Source organism: Felis catus, chromosome A2, assembly GCF_018350175.1.
Source record: "Felis catus isolate Fca126 chromosome A2, F.catus_Fca126_mat1.0, whole genome shotgun sequence".
Taxonomy (NCBI): Eukaryota; Metazoa; Chordata; class Mammalia; order Carnivora; family Felidae; genus Felis; species Felis catus.
Genome location: NC_058369.1, coordinates 80,657,035 through 80,671,824, shown reverse-complemented (window position 1 = coordinate 80,671,824; position 14,790 = coordinate 80,657,035). Strand labels below are relative to the sequence as shown.

General features: G+C 36.6%; 1 protein-coding gene across 4 annotated transcripts in view; it reads right to left on the bottom strand.

Annotated features, from left to right (window-relative positions):
* Positions 1-14,790, bottom strand: part of ORC5 (origin recognition complex subunit 5) — a 170,317-nt gene that overhangs the window by 88,557 nt on the left and 66,970 nt on the right. For 2 of the 4 annotated variants that reach the window (XR_006594139.1, XM_045052287.1), the window contains one exon: positions 10,396-10,508. Coding sequence is in view for 2 of the 4 variants with exons in the window: in XM_003982684.6 (XP_003982733.2) it covers positions 1,271-1,316; positions 10,396-10,508 (159 nt within the window). In the remaining 2 variants the exon portion in view is untranslated. Of the gene's footprint in view, positions 1-525; positions 1,317-10,395; positions 10,509-14,790 lie in introns of those variants that run through there. The other 2 variants (XM_003982684.6, XM_045052286.1) reach the window with 2 other exon arrangements.

Genomic DNA, 14,790 nt, shown 5'->3' with positions numbered 1-14,790 from the left:
AAAACTCCCACCACTGCTCCTCCTTGAATCAGCTACCCAAGCTGATTTCTACTTCAAAGATACATGGATTTCTTTGTGCAGGAAACCTACGCCTGAAGTTGCAATGCACATGGCTCTCCCCTGGTCCTGGTTTCTCCAAACATCTTCCGCAACAGAAAATTTCACCACCTTCTGTGGGAAATCTCAGGTAAGGTGGATGTTATCCTTTGGGAGGCAAACAGGAAGTCCATTCCTTCTCTCCCTCTTATTACCTCCAAACAAATGCAAGAACAGAACTGCTTGCTTTCTTTGATCCAGAAAGTGGCAGGCAGTAACCACATGAAGAGGTTTCCTATCTGGCAGTGACTATTTTGAGAATTTTTCTTCAGAAAAGGAAGGAAAGAATAAAATGCCCTTGAAATGTAAACTGGGCTCTGTAATCAAGCACTTTAAATCTGCTCAGAACAATTTTCAAGTATTCAACTGCTAACAGAAAGCTTCTTCAAAATATGAACCGACAAAAAAATCAGACCCAAGGTTCATAACTGATATAACAGGAAAAACTTTTATTGTGGAACTCTTAAAGTCCAGTGATTTAAGAAAGAAAACACGGATTAAAAAGCTAGGTTGGGTGGTTAATTGCAAGAGTGGCCAGAAAAACCCCACACAAGCAGACTGCAGTTATCAAGCAGGCTTGGGGCTGGAAAGTTGGCCTATATCTGATCAAACTACCTTGGGCCTTTTAAGAAAATCAGGGTGAAGGCTAAGCATATACAAGCTTGGATTAAAAAAAAAAAAAACCTTCTATTTATTATATTTTGCAACTATGATCTTTTAAAACGGTGGCCTTAGGAAAATCTGCTTTGGCAAGCAACTGCAGAGGCTCCTGTGGAGAGGAAGTGAAAAGACTGGGCTTATATACAAGGGCTGCTGGCACGTTCAAAGCGCAGGGGATAGTTCACAGAGCAAAATGTAGTCCTAAGTAAATGGGTTTCAGGCAATTTCAGTGTTAAGATAACATCATTAAGAGTAGAACAGATTGTGCTCAAACCCTGCTGTTTATAATTAACACGTTGCTTCCAAATACTCCAGGGTCCCTGGTAAATAGTCTTCTGCTCACATCCACCCAGACCAATCAGAGTATTTTCATCAGATTCCATGCTGGGCCAGCACCTGTCTGGACAAATCCAATAGAGCCAAAGAACTCCTCTCCCTGGCCAGCTAAGTAGTTGGATGAACACAGCTTGGCTTAGTCATTGTCACAGTGTCCATATGGCTTTGAAGCTTGTTTTCACAAGAAATCATACAAGTATTTTATTATGTCAAAGTTCACCGTCCTATAAACAAAAATAGATAATATATGTTAGTATCCTCACCCCCTAGACTGCTCAGCTTTGTTATGTACGATTCTGGGAAGCACATGCAAAATTATTCACAACTAACGCTAACCAATCCTATAGTGCTATGAAAAGCACCACGATAGGAATGGTATTCATTTTATAAAACATCACTAGGAACGAGGTTTCTTTAAAAACTTTCCTTTCTGCACCCCAACCCCCCCCACCCCCACCACCCCGACCCCATACATAAAGTTTGCTTTTCTGGAAAAAAAAAAAAAAAAGGAAACAAAGTTAGAACTATCCAACATTCTTTATTTCAATTATCCTACAGAAAGTTTAGATTTCATTTGAAAGCTATCTTCTTTTTGTCTAAAAACCAGAATAAAGTAATTAGAGATGCAAAAGTATTTAAATCTTCTCTGCTTCTGAACACTGTTTATCTTCCAAAACACCTGTTTTATCATTACATAATGCATAGCTGATCTGTCCTCATTTGTAGTTTTCATTCTTTTCAGTCTTTCAACACTGGGTGACCTGCGTGCGTATTGTAACTAAATCTGTATGATCCAAGAATATGGTACAACAAACAGACGATGTGAATGTATATTTTTGTACTCTGATGGCAGGCAGAATAAAATAGCAGAGGGACAGAGACATATAATTATTTTCCTTTCTCCAAACTCATTCTTCACCATAAATATTCAGACTTGGAGGTTTATTATTTGAATAAATGGTCAAAATAATTAGATATAATGATCTAGCAATAAGTATAAAATTAAAGCTTTAAAGTATTCAATTCTGCAAAAATAATCATCCATGTGAGAACAGCCTTTTAAAGATTCAGTAATTACATGCTCTTATTTATTAAACCATCATCAATTAATGTTTTTGTCTATCATTTTGTAATACACTTTCTAAAAAAGTTTCTAAGCAAATGACTGACATATCAAATGTTGTTTGAAATTTGGAATGGGGAACTGCGAATGCTGCTTATGAAAACACATTTAAAAATAGCTCAAATGAGACGCGATGACTATTGTGGCACCTAATGTAGGACCAAAGTATACCTTAATTGTTTCATTACAATAGTTCCTCTGAAGAATACTAAACCTTTCCAAATGGTATAAAAACAATGCCAGGACAATCCTATTATCATTAACAGTAATTAAACAACTAAAAGTAGCTACTAAAATTTAAAAAAAAATCTCAGGCATAAAGACACAAATTGTATGGATATTATATCATACTCTATATTATTTTTATGTATTTCTTCTGCTCAATTCCAGGATTTCCCAAATTTACTGGCAACAGCGTAACGCTAACCTTTTTTTTTGCCCCCAAATGACAAAAAGTACAAACTTCCAGTTGGACAAAACTGTCAAAAAATATATATAAATCATGCTGGTCGAAAATCAGATCCTTTTTAGAGGATCTTAGAAGGAAACAGATATAAAAGGCTATTTCAAACCATAGGCAAAAAGGGAAGGGGAACTGTTCATTTCTCCAGGCATCTATCCCCACAGTAACTTTGAGTCTTAATGTTACAAACCTAAAGTGACAAGGTAAAGTGGATTTAATGTTAAGTTTTATTGTTTTGGGCTTTTGGGTTTTTTGACATTGAGTGGTAAACGAAATTTGGAAGAAGCCAAGATTAAAATATTTAAAATTTAAAACTACAGGATTAGAGGGTATTATGTGATAAAATACGGGACTGTCATACAAAACAACCAATATGAAGACATACCTACAAACACTAAGAGGGAAAAGGAGGACAGAATTGCAACTCAGCACTGACCACTCAGGACAAGCATCTGTATAATGGACTAGGACCAGAAGAAAATGCAAACAAATGAAATACGGTGATTCGTTAGTGGCAGGACTCCTTTATTTTACTCAATCTAGTTGTATAACTTTAGCATAATTTGTGGAAAAGTTTTCTTTGCTAGAATGAATGGACGGACTTAAAAACACTACACTACCTGACTGTATCCATTTATAAAAGCTTCACTACAGCCCATTTCTTTGCTTTGTCACTGGGAAGTACTCAAGCAAACTGAATGACACCCTTAAGATTTGTGGACTTTTTTTCAAGGCAGTAAATTACTCAGGAATTGAATCTATAAGATCATTCCTTTAAGACACATTTACTGAGCCTGGTGGCTCAGTCAGTTAATTCACTTGATTTCGATTTGACTCTTGATTTCGACTCAGGTCGTGATCTCACAGTTGATGAGATCGTGTCCCACATCGGGCTCTGCACTGACAGTGCAAGCCTGCTTGGGATTCTCTGTCTCCTCTCTCCCTGCCCCTCCCTTGCTCACACTCTCTCAAAATAAACATTTAAAAAAATGTTTAGTCTTAGAAGGAAAAAGAAACACTTAATGCCCAAGATGTATAAATGTCTTTCTCCATCATCTCTCCATCCTCCAATGTAAACAGGTGACTTGGTTACTGACCCCACATACCTTATTCTAGTGGCAGAATTTGAAAGAATAACTACAAGGACATCAAAACTTATGTCACATGTTCCAAAGATTACAGGACTTGGAAACACAATTTGCTGTAAAGAATGCTTTAACTTACAAAGAGTGTTATGTACTTTATACATACTTTCTCTGGCTTTTCATGGCTTCAGATGCCATGAAATTTATATAAATCAAATTCATATAAATATGATTTTAAGATTTTGGATAGTTTTTGTACAGGTACAAGAGATACTTGCTCTTTTTTTATTTTTTAAGTGTTTTTTATTTATTTTTTGAGAGAGAGAGAGAGTAAACAGGGGAGGGGCAAAGAGAGGGGCTCAAACTCACCAACTATGAAATCATGACCTGAACTGAAGTCAAACGCTCAACCAACTGAGCCACCCAGGCACCCCAGAAATGAATTATTTTCTAAAGTAAGCATACAGAAGAAAACAGGATAAACATAAATAATATGTTTATGACAATATGTTAGTGACAATTTGCCTAGGGCAATCAATTCCTTTTTTTCCAAGTTTTTATTTAAATTCCAGTTAGTTAACATAGAGTATAATATTAGTTTCCAGTGATTCAACACTTATACACAACACTCAGTGCTCAACACAAGTGCCCTCCTTAATCCCCATCGCTATTTCTCCCATCTCTTCCGCCTTCTCCCCTTTGGTACCCATCAGTTCGTTTTCTATGGTTAAGAGCCTGTTTCTTAGTTGTCCTCTTTTTTTTCTAGGAGTATTAATTCTTAAATCAGAATTCAGAATATTCTAATACAAGTTAGTTACATGGCATATGTCTAAAGATTTAATTTTCCCTTTATCCTTTTATTTCACTTTGTTGATTCTTTTACTACCCTGAAATATGTTTTTTTCTCATGGGATGCTATTTTATTTCCTTTTACTTTTGTGGGCAGTTTGATTTTTTAGTTTGGTTCTTCTGATAACTTGCAACCAGACACTTTAAGTTTCAATCTTGTTACCTTGTATTGTCTTCCCAAGGACTATGTAAGAAAGAAACTTAAAACTACCATTCACATTAAGAACATCCTAAGGACAATAATTAATAAGCTTCTCATCAGCTGTCTTTGCCCATATACTACCTCCATATTTTGTAGTTCTTTAAAGCCTCCAACTGCTTCTCTGTCCAAACTTTCTCACTGTTCCTTGGTCAATAAAGTTCTCTATGTCTTCTGTCTCTCCCATGTATGTTTTTTCTCTTCTGGGTTTAAATCTGGCTCCCCCTGAAGGACCTTGCCTCTTCTTCAGTTCTTTCCAGTGTCCTGTTCGGTGGGGTTGGTGTCCTGGTACTAAAAGCTCTGCTCCTCTGAGACTCAGATCATTCCACTCACCACCTTGTATCGCCCTGCCACTATCTCTTAGTCACTGAAAACTACAGCACCCAGTTCAGTCCTCCTCTCCATCCCAAGATCTGTATCAGCCTTAGTGACTTCACTGCACACCTGTCTTACTTACCTTCAATGGCATTTTATTTAAAAAAAAAAAAAAAAAAAAAAAACATTTTTTAATACCTGTTTATTTTTGAGAGAGACAGAACACGATCTGGGGAGGGGCAGAGAGAGAGGGAGACACAGAATCCAAAGCAAGGTCCAGGCTCTGAGTGGTCAGCACAGAGTCCAATGCAGGGTTCGAACTCAGGAACTGTGAGATCATGACCTGAGCCGAAGTTGGACACTGAACCGACTGAGCCACCCAGGCACCCCAATGACATTCTTTTCTACTCTTATGATCACACTCAGAAATATTCCACCTCTAAAAACATAAATTCAGGCATTCTATCCTCTGATCCCCAAGCTCTTTCTTTAAGCTATCTGGAACACCTTGAAACAGGTCACAAGCCCCTTCACTTTCTCCTGATCTATAAATACTTCATGAGTCTTACATTCTAGGCACTGTACTACTGGCCCGCTACTGGCTTCACTTCCTTCCTTCCCTTCCTAGCTCAGACTCCATGGTTATTTTACTTTAAGTACTCACTTGCTAGCATCCACCAAATTCACCTGGCAAAACCCCAATGCTCTGTGATTTCAATGATGTCCCTTTGCTGTCCCAGTACCAGGGACATATGGAATACTACTGGAGAGGATCACAAGTTTCACAGACTGGTACCACTGTAAATTCAAGGTCAGGAACCTTAAATAGGCCCTCAATACTCCCAGCAAGTTGCTTTTCTTGGTAGCACTTTCTTCCATTCCCCACAGCAGTTATTTCAAATACCCATGTTCCTCTCAGACTGCTATTACTTTGTCCTTGGTCTCAAATTTGCCTCCTTCTTTACAGGCAAAAAAGACAACACAAGAATACCCTCAGCTTCTTGCCACCAAATTCCAAACTCAGCTTCATCTGAATCCACTTTTTCTTCATGTTATAACACAAGAAGAGTTCCCTCATCCAGTTTATCCAGAGCTATTTCTTTCAACTCGTTTCTAAATGCCATGTTGATAAACCATTTCAAGGACTTGAGGCTTTAATCTCTGTCTCTCGTATCATTGACTCTCCTCTATCACCCCTTTCCCATAAGCATTTAAATATATTCAAATATTTAAATAATAATACCCCTCTCACAACTTCACAACCCCTTTAGTACATAAAAATCCTCTCTAACAAAAAAACAAAAAACAAACAAAAATAAACTGGAATACAGGCTAATGAGGATAGGTTATATCTGTTATACTTGTTGCTATATCCCCCAAAGCCTAGTACAGTGATTATAATGGGCAACATAATAAATGTTAAATGAACAAATGAATTAAAAGCATTCTATTTGCTGCATCAATTTTCTTCTAAATACTATAATCTCTGACTTCTAACCCACTGTAGTCCTGTAAGTGTTCCCAATAAAGTTACAAATGACTGTTTTATCATTAAAACAGATGTTTGATTTCCTGGCAGCAACTGCCAGTTTTGACCACTACTCTCTTCCCTTAGGTTTTCCTACTTTTCTTGTGTATATAACTCTATATATAATGGCTTTATTCACTAAAGTCTGTATCAAGAGTACTTTTATGTTTTTACCAAACTTCAAAAGTATGATTCTTAATAACTGCACAGTACTTTTCAAAAATAAGAACATACAATAAATTAGCAATCCATTCTCTTGTTTTGAACATTTAGGTTGTGTCTTCTGATCTAATAACTCATTCTCTACCACAGGTGTCAGCAACAGACACACCTAACCTCTTCTTTGGTAACTATCCTTGCGATCTCTTATCTCAACCATACCTCAGTTTGGAATGAAACGGTCTCTTTAGCCCCCTTCTTGTTGCTTCCCCCAAACACAAGCCCACAATGGTTCCTTTTCATCAGAAGTTTTACTGCTAATCATTATAGGAAAATATGTACTATTTATATATTTCGCACATACTAACTTTAAAGCATCGTGTTTAAGTTTGAGGTAAGGCAGCGATTGACATACAGTCTCTGCTTTGAGCTTTGTGGACTTATATGGTAGAAAGAAAGATAAAATCTAATTATTGAATTAATTACTTAATTAAAACTATGATAAGTAACAGAAGAAAAGAATGAGACCAGTTTACCTGTATAGTGTGATTTGGGGGGGGGGGGGGAGGGGGATGATGGTGGTTTAAGAACACTTTTCATTTAAAATGACATTAAAGGTTAAGCTGCAGTTAGCTAGATAAAGGAGTGGAGGAGTTGGAAAGTGCTGCATTTGCAAAGATGGGAAGCAGAATGGTGAATATGAAGAATTAAAAAAAAGCCAGCTGGGTTAAAGTGCAAATACCAAGAGCAGTGTTTGTACTAGATGTGGCCTGGGCAACAAAGTGATGTGGCAGGGGCCAGATCACTTGGGGTCTTGTAGGCTACTTTAAAGATTCCTGTTTTATTTTTTTATCCTAAGAGTCATGGGAAATTATTGAAGACTTTTTTTTTTTTTGTAAAGTATAATTGATGTACAATGTTATATTAGTTTCAGGAGTACAAGACATAGTGATTCAACAATTCTATACGTGACTCAGTGCTCACACAAGTGAGGTCACCATCCGTCACCAAACATTACTGCCATCTTATTGACTATATTTCCTGTTATTTTTCATCTCCATGAATTATTTACTTTGTAACTAGAAGCTTTTACTTCTTCATCCCCTTCCCACTTCCCCTCTGGCCACCACCTATTTGTTGTCTGTATTTAAGAGTTTGTTTTTTAGGGATGCCTGGGTGGCTCAGTTGGTTAAGCGTCTGACTTGGGCTCAGGTCTTGATCTCGCAGTTTGTAGGTTCAAGCCCCACATCGGGTTCTGTACTGATAGCTTGGAGCCTGGAGCCTGCTTTGGATTCTGTATCTCCCTCTCTCTCTGCCCTTCCCCCATTTGCAATCTGTCTCTCTCTCTCTCAAAAATAAACATTAAAAAAATTTGTTTAAAGTGTTTCTTTTTTAGATTCCACACATAAGTAAAATTATATGGTATTTGTCTTTCTCTGCTTAACTTATTTCACTTAGCATTATACTCTCTAGATCCATCCATGTTATTGCAAATGGCAAGAACTTGTCTTTTTTTATGACTGAGTAATATCACATTGCATATATGTACCACATCTTTATCCATTCATCTATTGATGGACACTTGGGCTGCCTCCAAACCCTGGCTATTGAAAATAATGCTGCAATAAGTACAGTGGTGCATATATCTTTTCTAATTAGATTTTTTCATAAGGAATTAATATCCAAAATATATAAAGAACTTACATCATTCAACACCAAAAAAATATCCAATCCAATTAAAAAGTAGGCAGAGGATTAAAAGATGGATTTTTCTAGAAAGATTAAAAGAGATTTAAAAATGAGCAGAGGATCTGAACACTTTTCCAAAGAAGACATGTAGATGGCCAACAGACACGTGAAAAGATGCTCAACTAATCATCAGAGAAACGCAAATCAAAACCACAATGAGGTATCACCTCACACTGGTCAGAACGGCTAGTATCAAAAATACAAGAAGTAACAAGTGTTGACAAGGATTTGGAGAAAAGGGAATCCTCAAACATTGTTGGTAGGAAGGTAAATTGGTGCGGCCACTATGGAAAACAGTACAGGGGTTCCTCAAAAAATTAAAAATAGAAATACTATATGATCCACTAATTGCACTATGCAGTATTTATCCAAAGAAAACAAAAACACTAATTCAAAAAGATATGTTGAAGACTTTTAAGTAGGAGGATGACATTATATTTTTATAAGATCATTCTGGCTATAGTGTGGACAACAAATTCTAAGGGGATAAGAGTAGACAGAAGACCAATTAGGAGGCTACTAGAGAAAAGATGATGGTGGCTTGGTCTAGAGAGGTAACAAATAATATATGTGAATGAATCTGAGATATATAGGAGGGACTTGGTAATCAATAGGACTAATGCTTGGATGCTGGGAGTGTGGGAGAGAGAAAAGTCAAGAATGACTCCTAGGTCTCAGGCCAGCACCATGTAGCAGACTACAGTGCTAACCACTGAAATAGGGAATCCTGGAGGAAAGCTGGAACATTCCTTTTTGTTGGTAGGCAGAAGTAGAGGTTAGAATTTCTGAGTTCAGTTTTGGAAATATATTGATAGAGCTGAGAAACATCCAATAAAGGTCAAGAATATCAGAAAAAAAGGTCTGGCCTTTAAAAACTGGGGAGTTATTAACATAGAGATGGTTAAGTCATGGGTATAGCTAAATCTGCTTAAGGAAGAAGTACAATATGAAAAGAGAAAAGAGCCTAGCCTCAAGGACCAGCTAGATTTAAAGGTCAGGTGGAAAGGAAAAACTGGCAAAAAAGCCTTAGAAAACACAACCAAAGAATAAAGAGGAAAACCAGAAGACTGGAATCATGGGCTCTAAGAAAACAGAGTTTTAAAAAAGAGAGTGGTCCACAGCGTTAGATGCCACTGAGAAGCTCTCGTTTTGACAGACATACTTTCTTCCCTAGAACTTCTAAAATTCTAGAAGTACTCATAATTAGTTTCATCCATTTGTACATGAAAGGCTGTGAAATACTTGAGACGGTTACCAAATCTTTCCTAAGGCTTTTCTCTCATCCCTTAGGGATGAGACATGGTGTCTCACTCCACCACTCTCGTCCTGCCCTCTCCCCGAAACACCGGCACCTCCCACTTGTCAAAGCCCTTCTTAAAACGCCAAGCACAGGACAGCACAACAGATTTGTTCTGCCTATGAAAATGCACAGGAGACCTATTACCTCCCTTGAATGAGACACCAGCTAAAATGCTCAGGACTTAAGCCAGGTCTCTCCCACCCTGTTTTAGTACATTTGAGGTTTTTTTGGAGTCAATTGTCCATTAAATCCTACATTGCTGCTATGGGACCATTATTCCAGTCTGGTAAGGTCTCTCAGAATCTTCCTTTTTGCCATCTAATATATTAGCTAATTTTCCCAATTTTGTGTCATTTGTAAATTTGATAAGAGGGTTCATCGTACAGTGAAACTTTTTCATTCTTGGCACTTAAATGATCTTCTCTTGCTTAAATGACTAATGACATTACATTAGGAAGAACATTAATTTTTATATTTAGTGTATCATTTACATAATTCAAGACATTTTACATAAATGATGATTCTATGCTTACCTAGCAATAGCTCTGATGAAATCTAGAGATACAGTGCATTTGTATTTTGGTCCATCAAGCTGATCGTCGTGACCAACCAGGGTTAATAGCTGAAGGGTCACTAGAGAGGTAATCTAAAAATAAGAAAACATTTTTATGAGATGTTTTAATAGGATTACATGATGACCTCATTTCTAAAACATTTTACAGCTCCTGTGGTAAAGATATATAACTGAATTCATAAGAAAATCTGCAAAGAATATAACTTTGAATTTGTATACAGATATTTGTACATATACTTAAAGTCCTGGTTAAACTAACAATAAGCTTTAAGGATTCCATTAGAGACAGCTTTGTTTCATTAATGACTCACACAATTGCTAACCTTTAAAATATACTAATAAAGCACATTCTTTCTCTACTCAGAATTTTATGGGGTTTCTATCTTAATATCTCAGAATATCAAATCTGTACTGCCTTGAGAATTGAGCAGTTACAATATGGATGTGGGCCTTTTTTAGAGTGCAGTAGCTGGTTAAATGAGAGATAAATACATCCTTCAGGCCTAGGCTTAGTCTTACTTTAAAACTGATCACCAATTGGGTAGTCAGAAAAATACCAGAAGGATTAGTGCTGGTGGAAACAAAAATGCGTTCTGACAGGTCAAATCAAAATATAAGACAATGTCACATTTGTAAGGCCAACAAAAGTATTAAGTATGATAAAATCCAAGAAAGAAAGCTGATTCAAGAGGTGAAATTCTTTGAGCAGCCCATTCTCTTCTCCCTATTTCTTCTCCTCATCTCCTGGACAATAGGAGAAGAGATCAGCAATGGCAACAAGAAAAGATTTGGAGACTTGCTTCATGGCAATTGAAGGGATAAGAGTTTTTTAAAACCTGTAATACCTAGTGACAAGTCTTAGGAATTAAAAATACTTAATTTGAGACTAAAACTTTACAGATGCTTGGTAAACATTCCATGAGTGATTAAAAACAGTAATAGCAGTAATGATTTGCTTGGTACCAAGTATTCTATACACAGTATCTCATTTATTCCTCATAACCTTAGAAGGTGGACACTGTTACACTCACTTAGTGATGAGCCTTAGAGGTGGTAAGTAACTTGCCCCAGATCCTAGAGCTGGTGGGCAGCTTAGCAAGAATTCAAATCTAGAGTCCCTGCTCATCCTACTATACCATACAGACTGGAGTCTCCTCCCATTACAATTTTTAGGAGAAAAGTGTTAGGCAGTGTTCAGTCAGCTGTCATTGCTTTATTAGCAAATTAAAAAATGAACAGATGGTAGATACCACAGTATTTTATATACAGAAAATTCTATATTTAGCAAATACGAAAAATTTTTGCTAATTAGAAAAACACTTTGTGTTAATATATCCAAATATGAAGCTCTGCACTCAAAAAGTTAAGACTTTAATTTCTAATTCAGTATCACAAATTAGGTTAAGTCTTGAAATCTTTTTTATCAATGTTCTCTGTATTTAAAGAGTTCTGCATTCTGCAGCTGTTATACACTGTTTTACAAGTCTATTAGATCAAGCTTATTTACATGGCTGAAATCTTACGTACTCCATTTTTTATCTATTTCATCTACCAAAATTTACAAAAGGAATTAAAATTCTCCCATTTTGAGGAGTTTGTCCTTTTTGTAGTTGTTAATTTTTGCTCTATGTTTTTGAACCTGTTACTAAATGCATACACTTAAAAATCAGTTTTGTTGGCAAATTAAACCTTTTCATTATTATCTAATGGTCGCTTTCTTCAGTAACGCCTTTGACCTACAGTGTATTTTTTTCTAATATTAATATACCTATATCAACATTCTTTTAGGTGATAATGTTTTCCTTTTACACCATCTTCCTTTCAAATTTGTTATTTTCTTTTTCTTTAAAGTTTATTTATTTTGAGAGACAGAATGTGAGCAGAGGAGGGGCAGAGAGAAAGGGAGAGAAGGAGAATCCTTCTGACAGTGCAGAGCTGGATGCAGGGCTCAAACTCACAAACCATGAGATCATGACCTAAGCTGAAATCAAAAACTGTATACTTAACCAACTGAGCCACCCAGGCACCCTGCAATTTTTTAATTTTCTTAGTTTTAGATAGTTCTCACGTAAACACCATGTAGTGCAATTTTTTTTTATAGCCAGTCTGACAATCTTTACCTTGCTCCATTTGCCTTTATTGTAATGATGTTCTAAAATTTTTCTTTCTACCACTGTATGTCCTTTCTTTTTTCTTTTCAAATTTTTTTTAACTTTTTAAATGTTTTATTTATTTTTAAGAGAGCGAGCACAAGCGGGGGAGGGAGAGATGGGGACAGAAGATCCAAAGCAGGATCTGTGCTGAGAGCAGCAAGCGCAATGCGGGGCTTGAATTCACAAACCGTGAGATCATGACCTGAGCCGAAGTCACGCTTAACCGACAGAGCCATCCAGGCACCCTATGTCTACCCTTCCATTTGTTCTTCTGTGTCTTTCTTGTCTTTTATTGCACTAAATTATAATACTCTTCCATTCTATTGTTTGTTCTACTATCTTGAAAGTAGTTATATATTCCAATTCTAATTTGTTTTGATTTCTTCTTTAGCTCCAAAGCTATTTTAGAATTCTTTTTTTTTTTTTAATGCTTATTTTATTTTATTGAGAGAAAGACAGAGAGGGGGAGTTAGAAGAATCCCAAGCAGGCTCGGCACTGTCAGCATTTGTGAGATCATGACCTGAGCCAAAACCAAGAGTCATACACTTAACCAAATGAGCCACACAGGCACCCCAGAATTCTTCTTTAATTTCCAACTCATGAAGTTTTTGCAGTATTTTTAAATTTGGGTTTTTTTTTTTTCGGGGGGGGGGGTGGTTTCTGAAAATCACAGGATATGGTCTGTATACTAAGCAATCCCTTGACATTTGTTGAGACAAATGGGTTCTCCAGGAGGAAAGAAGAGTGCACAGGCACCTGAATGTCACTGTGACAAAGAATGGAACTGACCACAGTTGTCACCCTGCCTGTCCAGGCTGCCAGGCCTCTTCTCTCTTTGTCCTCAAAATGTCTCCAGTCGATGGCAAGTGAACACAAAACATACCCACAAAATGTACTGACCTCACGCCAAGCAAACAAGATGGAATGAGATAAAAGTCTTCTCTCATGCATAAGTACCTACATGATATAGCCTCCATTTTGCCTCCTTGCCTGCAAAACCTAAAATATTTACAATGTGGCTCTTTACTGAAAACGTCTGCCAACCCCTGCATCAGAAAACTGTTAGGTTCAGATGACTGATTTAACCAATGTGGAAGTCGAGATGCTCACTGACTTGACCAAAGTGATAATGACTGGATGGTACCAGAAACTCAGATGGCTAGGATTTAGGTTTCCTAACTACAACTCCAAAACCTCTGAAAAGCATGTAGTGCTTTCTGCCTTGAATCAGTTTTACTTTTCCTTATATCCTCACTGGATGAGGTAACAGTCTAATACAACTCATTAGACATTAGCTCTCTTAGCTGTGATCACAGTTCAATTATGATTTTCTTAGTAATATTTTATATGCATATGAATAAGGTTAATGAAAGGTAAAAAAACAAATCATGCCATTCAACATTTTTACAAAAGATAAGAGTGTCCACTTACCTAGTTTAGGAATTAAGTTCATTGAAACAAAAATGATTAAAATTAAATTGGTTGTTAAAAATGTGTGAAATAGTGATGTGCTGATCAAATGAGGCCATGTGTAAAGCACTTAGCACAGGGCCTGGGACACAGTATTCGGTAATATGAGGTATTATTTATATTGTTACTACCTATCAGCATTATTTTTCAACTTCAAATTAAATGAGTTTATTTTCTAACAGCCCATTCATTTAGTTAAAACACACTATTACTTAAAAACAATGAATTTCCTATAGCTTACTGAAAAATATACCATGCTTAACTTGTTTAGAAAACATAAAATTTAAAATTACCTGCAGATTAAAAACATAACCAATTAAAAATTATATGGCCAGATGTAGAGAAAATTAAGGAATGTGAGAACAGTTCTGAAGAAACTACCCAAAACGCAGACTAAAGAGATACAAAGAGGGAAAATATGAAAGAGGTTAAAAAATAGAGAAGACAAAGGCCATACCCCTAATCAAAGATCTAGAAGGAAAACAGAGTTGGACAAAAAAGGGGCACAAATAGTATCTGAAGAGATCATGGATGGAAATTCATTTGAGGAGATGAAAAAACACTAAAGCACAGAATTAAAGAGTTAAATAAATCCAAAGAAGGAGAAATCAAAACAAATCCACACCTAGATACATCATCGTGAAAGTGTAGCACACAGAAGATAAGAGGAGTTCACTAGAAAAGAAGGGGCGCCTGGGTGGCTCAGTAAGTTGAGCATCTGACTCTTGAT